Below are 10,356 nucleotides of genomic sequence, written 5' to 3' on the forward strand. Positions count from 1 at the left end.
ATTAAGCTTTAGGTAAGTGGCTAACTTCAAAGAATTGATATCCCCTGGGCTCTGGCTACTTGATCTTAATGAAAATTAATAGAGTTGGGAAGTTAAATTATAATGGCTTTTTCCTTTCTTCCTTGTGGCCACTGCTTATGTCTAGCTGCTACCTATTACATTGTATCTGTGTAGAAGATGGTATAAGGAAATGCACTGAAAGCTGATGAATAATAGGGAGCAGAATGACAGAGAGTAAGTAATAGAGGGGATTACTCTGATTAATGTACAATATATACATGTGTGAAATACCATGGCAAAACCCCACTTAACAGTCAATATACATTTTAAAAAATGGAGGACAGGAAGGTAAAACAAGTTCTGTCCATGAGTGGTACCAATAGGAGGGGGGATACTATACAGAAAGGGTGAAGGAGGACAGATAAGATCCATGCACTTTGTATAATTGTATGAAAATAGAACAATGAAACCTATTAAAATTGTTCTAAGAAGCAGGGAGGGGGATGAGGGAAAATGATGGAGGGAGTGAATCTAATTAAGGTACATTTTAAGCACATATGTAAATGTTACAGTGAAACCCTCCTGTACAACTAATATATGCTAATAACAATAAAAAATACATAGTTTCTCTTTTGTTACTATTACTCTTTTCACTTGCAAAGTTGCCATGGAGGAAAATTCTAATCTACAGTTTTACTCTGGAAGGCCTTTTTCCCATTCTTTCTGCAATTCAGTTCAAGAAGTTTTTATTGACACTTCAAGCTCACTTATTTTTCTTTACCTATGTTCAGTCTATTTATGAGCCTTTCTGTCTTAGCCTGTCAGGTTGATAAAACAAAAACTTTAGAATGGATAATTTATAAACAATAGAAATTTATCGCTTATAGGCTGGAGGCTGGGACATCTAAGATCAAGGTGCCAGCAGATTCAGTATCTGTTGAGGGTGCATTTCTCATAGATAGAAACATCTCACTTCATCCTTATGTGGTGGAAGGGGTGAACCCCCATCAGACTTCTTTTATAAAGTTTCTGATCCCATTCATGAAGGACAGGCCCTCATGATCTAATCACCTCTCTAAATCCCCATTACTTAATACAACCAAATTAGGAATTAAGTTTCAATGTGATTTTTTTTTTTGAGGAGGAGTGACACAAACATTCACATCATTGTACTATCAAAGGAATTCTTTATTTTTTTTCAGACAGAGTATCATTCCGGAGCCCAGGCTGGCCTGGAGCTCATAATCCTCCTGTGTTAGCCTCCTGAGTGCTGTGATTATAGGCATGTACCACCATTCTTTATTTCTGTCTGTGTTACGTTTCTCTTAATTTTTTTTTTTACATAAATCCATTCAAGTAACTTTTGATTCTTTTTTTATTAAGAGAAATGTCAGGCTGGAGGCATTACTGAAGTCGTAGCAGGAAGCCCTGCTACCCTAGTAGAGAGAGAGAGAGAGAGAGAGAGAAAAGTGTACTTTATTAAAATTGCAGATTAATAAAAATATCTAAGAACACACATGATATCAGTAAGAGTTTTCCCATCTTCTTAAGGTTGCTATAGCTTAGTCTTGTTACTTCTCAGTTTTCAGGAAGCTGCAGTTGCTCTATTTGTTTCATTACATAACCCACCTCCATTTCTCATTGGAGAGAAAATAAGGCATAAGATGGGGAAAAATGACAATGTGGGCATTTCCTTAACTTCATTAATCTTGTTGGATAGAGAAGGAAAATATTTAAGCATGGGAGTATAAAGACACAATTATATATATTTGAATTGGCTTAGGTAGTAGTCTGGATAAATTGGAGAAGTAAACCATTTGGCCTGTCTTGGGTGGATAAATAAAGGCTGTGATGAAGATTTGGCTTGCTAAACAATGTATGTATTGGTGATGTTTTTGAGATAAATGTTAGTGAAGTCTTAAAAATAATCTTCAGTCCTGAAACCCAAGTTTGGATACCACAATCATTTATAGGGTACAAAAATATATACATAAACTGCCACAGATTGGTTAGAGGGCATCTATGTCCCAGAAACACCAAATACCAATCAGAAATGGTCAGTTATTTAGGTTGACTTGAAACCAAGTCAGACAACTGTGTACCTGAAGGGCTTTGAGTGCCCTGTACCCAGACCAAGTCACAACAACAAGATGGTGAATTAAAGCTAACTTCAAGGAGCCTACAGCTTCAACACGCAGAAAATAAAATCTTGATTCATTTTTACAGTTTTCATGTCCCTGTGTGTTAGTTTTTTGTCACTATAATGAAATACCTGAGATAATTAACTTACAAAGAGAAAAGGTGGGATTTTTCGGGGGTGGGGGGGAAGTGGTTATAGTTTTACAGTTCCAGTCCATGATTGATTGACTCCATTATTTTGGGACAGTGACAAGGCAGCACCCCATGGAGGGAACACATGGTGTAGCACAACCACTTACTTCATGAAGCAAAGAGCAGAAGAGGCTGAGGTCTCACAGTCTTCTTTGGGGTACCTGCCAATGACCAAAGGACCTTCCACAGGACCTTTCCTCCTAAAGGGCCATAGCACTTCCAAACAGCGTAACCCTGGGACTAAGCCTTTAACACATGGAACTTTGGGGGATGTTGAAGATTCTATCCATGTATTCTTGTGCTAAGTTACCTACTTTTCCCTTTGGAGTCCTTGTGAGATCGATGATAGTTATTTTAAGTTTTCAATCTGATAATTACAAGATCTGTGTCATCTGAGTCTAGTTTTGATGCTTGCTTTGTCTCTTCAGGTTGTATTTTTTTCTTGCCTTTTATCATACCTTGTGGAGTTTTGTTGTTGAAAGCTGGACATGATATATTGAGTTACAGAAATAGGTATTTAGGTTTTTTATGTGAGGTTTTATATTAATTTGCCTAGGAGTTAAATTGTGTTTAATGTTTGCTGTGGTTGTAGGTACCAGATCTTCCATGTCCTCCAGTTCCATCCCCTACCTCCTCTGTTGTCTTTGGTTCTGCCTAAGAACTCCTTCTTGAATAAAGTTTGTCATGTTTTGCATTTCTCTTGGTTGTAATCTGTTGATAATTACCATACCAAAGTCTAGTTGCAGGCTCCTGCTTCAACTAAGGTGACCTCTGTCGTGATTCTCTGTATTCATATTTCACGGATATAGAAAAAGTTATCTTTTTGTTTTTGTTGTTATTTTGGCGTGAGGATGGGAGTGATGGCTTCCAAGTTCTTAACATGTCCTACTCTGGGCATTTGAAATTAGGGATAATCCTACTTTTATACCATTCTGTGCATCTGGCTTGTGAATTTAAGAGGCAGTTGTGAAAGGGTTTTGCACCGGGGACACTTTATTTAGGCATCATTCTATTTGGAGGTATGTGCTTTGACCCTCAAAGTCTTCACTGAAATTGTTAGCTGAGTCCTTTGATTTACAATACTTCAAGGATTTGTTTTTTAAAGACTGTAAAAGCAAACCAAATACATTAGTTAAGAAGAGCTGCATTCATAATGCAGAATGAATCAAATACTGTTCATTTGCCATCTGCATAATATTCTAACCAGTTATCTTAAGCAAAATAACATTGCAGTTATCTATTCACCTGGACCCTGTTAAATCACTGTGGGATGTAGCCCTAGGAAATGACGCTCATGTTATTGCATTATTAATTGGAGACTGGAAGCAACATGCTCTCCACCAACAGGAAAACTACATAGCTACTATCCATATGAAGAAATATTACCCAGCTTTTAATGCACTAAGTAAATTAATAATGTAAAGAAATTTCTTGTAACACTAGCAGAAAAGAGCTAGGTGAAATTGTAGAGTCAGTATGACCATGACTGTATAAAAGATATACATAGAGTCTACAAAGAAGTCTTTTACTGTGTGTCTTTGGTTGATAGAACTATAGACGACTTTTTTCTTTATTCATCTTTCCCCCTCTATTTTCCAAAGAATATTCCTTACTGTACTGATCTAACTATAGTATTGTTTTCATGTTAATTTTGATCTCTCCACAACAGGAAACGATAAAGCCTTCAACTGGCGATGGCTAAAGGAAAGTTTATAGCATTATTCTGCCTGAACTTTCTTCCTGTGTTAGTTTGCTTCAGCGTTTTTCTTTTGGCGGCACTGGGGTTTGAGCTCAGAGCCTCATGCTTGCTAAGCAGGTGCTCTACCACGTGAGCCACTCTGCCAGCCCCATCATCATCATCATTATTAGTATTTTGCGGTACTGTGGCTTGAACCCAGGGCCTACACCTTGAGCCGCTCCACTAGCCTTTTTTGTGAAGGTTTTTTTTTTTTTTTTTTCCAAGATAGGGTCACGCGGAACTATTTACCCAGTCTGTCTTTGAACCACGATCCTCCTGATCTCTGCATCCTGAGTAGCTAGGATTACAGATGTGAGCCACCAGCGCCGGCTCCCATCATTATTTTTACAATCGCCTTCCTTCTTACCTATTCTTTTGCTGTAGGAAAACTCAATTTTTCCCCCCTTCTCTCTAGCATTCCCAGTTATTGTCTATGGAGCACTCCCTGCGGGATATGGAGTACCATCTAGGGGATACGGAACACCAGCTCCCGGATACGGGGTTCCACCTCCCGGATACGGAGCCCCACCGCCGGGATACGGAACGCCCCCTCCAGGGTACGGAGCGCCCCCTCCAGGATACCGAGCGTCCCCTGCAATATATGGAGCCCCACCTCCCGCATATGGAGCCCCGCCTCCTGGATACGGAGTCCCGCCTCCAATGTATGGAACCCCACCTCCCAGATACGAAGCCCCATCTCCCGGATATGAAGACTCACCTGCAGGAATTGAAGCCAGGCCTGTGGGATATGGAGCGGGGCATTCCAATCCTGGGACAGCCCAGACTCCTGGATATGAGGCTACTCGTCCCTCTACCTCATCTTCTCAGACCCATTCTCCCCCTTCTAAGATGTAAACCTTGAGGATTCTCCAAGCAAAATGGCACCGACATTGAAGTCAAGGAGGAGTACTCAGGTATATGATCATAGACCTATGCCAGGTAGTTGCCTCACACCTTAAAAGGGTAATTTTAGGGGAAAGCTAAGCTTTACTGCCGTGCCTTGATTTTAGAAGCAGAGTCAATTTTACATTAGCTGGGCTAAATGAGGAGTAGCATTGTGGGCTAACTCCCTAATAATTTGATTGACATTAGCTGCATTTTAAAACATAGACGCTGAATATGAATTTGGAAAAAGTTTCCTGGCTTTCTCCTCATCCCTATTCAAGAAACATTTGAGTCAGGTGCCAGTAGTGCACACCTGTAATCCTAGCTGTTTGGGGAGGCTGAGATTGGGAGAACCACGACTCCATGCCAGCATGGGCAAAAATTTTGAGAGACTGATCTCAACCAATAGCTGGGAGCAGTAGTGTACACTTGTCACCTCAAGCTGCACAGGAGGTTGAGAGCAAAAGGATCACAGCTCCAAGCCAGCTGGGGCAAAAAGTATGAGTGATCCTATCTTAATGGAAAGAAGCTTGGTAGCATGGGCCTGTCATCCCAGCTGAGGCAGAAAGAGATCTTGGTCAGGTTGGCCTGGGACTCCATCTCCAAAATAACTAGAGCAAAAAGGGCTGTAGACATGGTTTAAATAGTAGAGTGCTTGTAGCAGGTGCAAAAGCCTGAGTTCAAACTCCAGTATGATCGAGAGAGAGAGAGAAACATTTGTTATGCTCCATTTACTAGGCCCTAGAATATGTGCTTTAAAAATATCACATTGAATACAGTTGTTTTTCACATTCTTTACATTAGTGAAAGAATGGAATAACCAGAATTTCCACTGTACTTCTGAGTACCTCCCAGTTCTATTAAAATTCTTGATAAAGGCTGGGGATGTAGCTTAGTGATGGAGTCTTTGTCTAGCACTCATGAAGCTCTGGGTTTGATCCCCAGTACTACACAGAAAAAAAAAATCTAAATAAAGCACTTTCACTTCTAAATGTCTACCCCTGAGAAATAACTTGCCCATGTGCACAAAGATGCATATGGGAAAATTTCATTACATTCATTATTTCTAATAGTACAAAATTACAAATAACATATCCACTAATATGAAATACATAAACTGGCATATCCATTCTACACATGCAGAAATTTCTAAGATTTGTTGTTAAATGAGAAAAGTAAGTTGTAGGAGGTATATACTACAATAATTTTTAATCCCATCAGACTGAACCCCTTTTCTTACATGTATATTTGTACAAATATACAAATATATATATGTGTGTGTATATATATTTTTTCTGTTGTGGGGATTGAACCCACTGATTTACATATGCTAGACAGCATTCCACCACTTGAACCACACCCCTAGCCATTTTGTTTGTTCGAGCTAGGGCATTGCTAATTTTGCTGGGACTCTCCTCAAAGTCAAGATCCTTCTGCCTCTGCTTTCTAAGTAGCTGGGATCATAGGCACGAGCACCACACCTGGCTACAAATATTTTGTAACAAATATATTGTTTATATGTTTATAACAAATATTTTGTAATATGTTTTTCACTTCAATGAAATTTGTAGGAAGTTGCCCATGATTCCATACTATTTCAAGCAAAATTGATATGATACCATAAATGTGTGTAAATATAAAACTAGTTTAGAGTAAAAACTTAAGTATTTATATATTAAATGCTCAGATTCTACCACACTAGAAGACATAATGAAGTAATCAAGTGCTCACTCCTCTATTTATATAGATTCACGATAGGTATTAGAAATACTGACTGGTATGAATGCTGACTTGAATACCACACCATTGATGATGCTATTTTCCAAAGTGGTGAACAATCCTTGAAAAATTTCTAAATAAAGCAAAGTTGAGTTCTCCCTTTCACACTGGTTGAATTCCTGAAAAATTCTGTATACATTAAAATCATGTAAAATAAGTCTAGGTTCCAGGGTCAAATGATTATGAACATGTGCTTCACCTACAGCAATCACCAGAGATCCATTTGGAAATCATGAGGGGGTGTAGGGCAATTTTTTTGTCATGCAGGACTGTCCTGTGATTTTCAGAATGTCTAGCTTCTTTGTAGTCAACTTCCAATTGTGATAGCCCAGAACTACCTCCCACTTATTTCCTAACTGGGGGCAGTACCATTCTAGAACTACCATTCTAGACTATTACTGTTTTCAGCTCCTTCAGAGTTCATCATTGTTCCACTGTGGCCAAGTTCCTAATTTCATTGGCCTTTATTTTCTTGTAGGCTCATCAATCATGAGGCCTTAAAAATACTATATCAGGTATTTTTAGATGTTACATGCTAGGAGATTTTTCAGGAGCTCTAAGTCCACAATATTACTGGACCCATAAGATATTTAAATCAATACTTTTCTATGCATATTTTGTATGTAGTTGAAAATATATTAAATATATTGTGTTTCACCTGATGTTACATTTTCATAGGTTTTTAAGAAAGTCCTAAGAAATTTCACTAGTGAGTACATAATATTCTATGATAGTTATATTTTCTCAATCCCTATTTTAAGGCATTTGAATTTCTCCCAGGTTTTTGCTATTACAAACAACTTTGTGATTAACTTATTTGTGTGTACAGCTTTTTAAAAATTGTAGATGGTTTTCTTAAAATAGGTTGGGTTTATTTTCAATGTAACATGTAGGAAACCAGATGCTGTTATATTGTCAAGGATGACCTTTTCCAAGAAGTCAGGTAGATACTAATGGGTGGATGTGAAAAGGGCGTTACTGGGTCAAATCTATTTGAAAAAGCCAGGCAAATTGGTTTCCTAACTTCACAATTTCTCATAGCCTTGAATATGCTAGGGAATATCATAAATCTCCAAGAGAGAGATTTTGAAAATTAACGTTTTTTCAAAATTATTTGGCCTTAGACTATTTCATTCATTAAACATTTTGGAAAACTATGATTTAGACAGGTGCCCGTGGCTCATGTCTATAATCCTAGCTACTTGGGAGGCTGACATCGAGAGGATAGGGGTTTAAAGCAAGCCCAGGCAAATAGTTCTTGAGACCCCCATCTCCAAAAAATAACCAGAGCAAAATGTACTGGAGGTGTGGCTCAAGCAGTACAGTGGCCTGCTTAGTGAGCACCTGCTTTGCAAGCGTGAATCCCCAGTTCAAACCCTAGTCTCACCAAAAACCAAAACAATAAAACCAAAATTATTATTCAGTGGAATAACCTTTGGGAAACACTTTCTGCATGAGATACTAGAATTAAAATAGACTTCAGGCTCTGGAGTTGTTAAGCTTTAAAGCTCTTTCCAACAATGAAGACAAGTCAAAGATCACTCTTCCTCCATTATAAGGAAAAAGAACTTCATGTCTACTTTACTGAGAATGGGGGATAGTCTTGAAGAATATTTACAATAAAAAGAAAGTAGCTGCTTCTTCCTCTTAGGCATGGAGTCATGGGTCTAGTTGCCTGGGCAACTAGCGTGAAGGGAAGAAGTAAAAAGGGAAAATGTAGGTATAACCCTTTTCTAAAAGTTCCAGACAGGCAATCCAGACCATACTTGCTCTTAATCATGGATCACAGGAGCTCTTTTTTCCCTAAAGTTTTTTAGAGGAAAGTTAGGATTTTTTTCTTCTAAGAGTTTCTTCTCAGGTTGAGGATATAGCTCAGCAATAGACTGCTTATCTAGCATGCACAAGGCCCTAGGTTAAATCCCCAGTGCTGCAAGAAAACAAAACAAAAAGTATTTTTTTCTCTCTTGCTTCTAAACCACAGTAAGTGAACAAGTGACAAGAGAGGAAAAAAGGAGAGATTCTCTAAACTAGAGTAGGGGTAAGTTTCCCCTCATTTCAGCTTTTTGGTGTCTACTGGAATAAGACAGTAAATTGGGAAAAGATCAATGTTGTAGCCTCTTTTATAGTGGAATAGTTCTCTAAATAACTGATATTTAGCAAACATTCTGGGATTCAAGTTCTAAAAGGGTAAAAACTAGATTTTCTCTTCTGTTCATTCTTATACTTGTACCAGGTAGATTTGAGATGAGATCCAGTTACCTAAAAAGTGGTAGAGCACTCGCCTGGCGAGCACAAGGCCTGAGTTCAAATCTCAGTACCACCACCAAAAAAAAAAAAAAAAAAAAAAAGAAAGAAAAGAAAAAGGAGGAAGACTGGAATCCTGCAGTCCATCAGCATAAAAAGGAAATACCCAACTGTCAGTGGGCAGCTCAGGACTCTGTGTCTCCTGAGTCTCCTGAAGGTGGGGTTCTATCATGTTCTTCCCTGCAAAGAGTGCCTGTTTGCCTGGTCTAAGAGCTGCCAATGCAACCAAAGCCTGTGACTGGGATTAAACAGAATCACGGTTTGAACCCACATGGTGCCATGTGATACACCTAATGTTACTTTCTATTGTCTGGTGTGATTGTTCCTGAAAGAGTCAGTTTTTCTGTAAGAGCACTTCCTTTGAGAAGTGCTTTGAGCCCTTGTATTCAAAGGAACTGTTTGCTCTACCTAGGACAAATCCAGGGAGAATTTAGCTGGTCCTGCTGCATGCTCAAAGCACTCACACTGGGTCTCTGAGCTGCCCACTGACAGTTGGGTACTTCCTTCTTATGCTGATGAACTCCAGGATTCCAATCTTCTTTTTTTTTTTTTTTCTTTTTTTTGATGGTAGTACTGAGGTTTGAACTCAGGGCTCTGTGTTTACCAGGCAAGTGCTCTACCACTTGAGCCAAACCTCCAGCTCTTCTTCCTATCTTTTTTCCTAGCTATAGTACAGAAATTGTAATATGTTTTCACTGTTTCCCGATTTTATATTAGAAATATAAAGGGTAGCCCCAGTATTGGACTCACGAAGGACCCTTTTCATGGGTGAGGGCATGCCAAACCACAGCCTTCCTTGTTCAACTGCCCTGAGAAATTGGGGAAAATGTACAGTTGGTGTGATTTTCTTAATCCACAGGTGCCCTGGCCTGCGTGGGTTTGCTGCATGACCCTGACTAAGAGCGACGGGGGAATGAGAAATAAAATACACATAGACACACATAGAACATAAAACAGAATGCTGGTGTCGGGAGGGCTACATGTTCTTGGTGGGAAAACGTGAGCGCCTACCTGAGCCAGAATGTTTATTAGGTCAGTACAAGGAAAAGACTCAGTAAAATTCAAGCTTTAACAATTCTTGATGCAAAGTGAAAGGAATGAGGTTTGGTGGGCTAATTTTCCTAAGGCTACTGAAGCTTAATTACAACACATCAGTCTGGAATCAACAAGGCATGGAGGACATCTTATCTAAGGTATTGGTTAATCTGGCATCAGGGAGTCTCCTAACAGTTCTGGTACTTTATCTAGTTTTGCATCAGGGGGCTGATATGTGGACACAGCAGGTTGTATTCTTCAAGGGGATGTGAGAACAAAGGTCA

General features: G+C 39.1%; 1 protein-coding gene across 1 annotated transcript in view; it reads left to right on the forward strand.

Moving 5' to 3' along the window:
- The window catches only part of Wbp2nl (WBP2 N-terminal like), a 52,322-nt gene extending 45,888 nt beyond the window's left edge, over window positions 1-6,434 (forward strand). The window contains exon 6 of the mRNA XM_074081789.1: window positions 4,485-6,434. Within this exon, the coding sequence (XP_073937890.1) occupies window positions 4,485-4,924 (440 nt within the window). The 3' untranslated portion in view covers window positions 4,925-6,434. The remainder of the gene's footprint in view (window positions 1-4,484) is intronic.
- Window positions 6,435-10,356: the final 3,922 nt, after the last annotated feature.

This window comes from Castor canadensis, chromosome 8, assembly GCF_047511655.1.
Source record: "Castor canadensis chromosome 8, mCasCan1.hap1v2, whole genome shotgun sequence".
Lineage (NCBI taxonomy): Eukaryota > Metazoa > Chordata > Mammalia > Rodentia > Castoridae > Castor > Castor canadensis.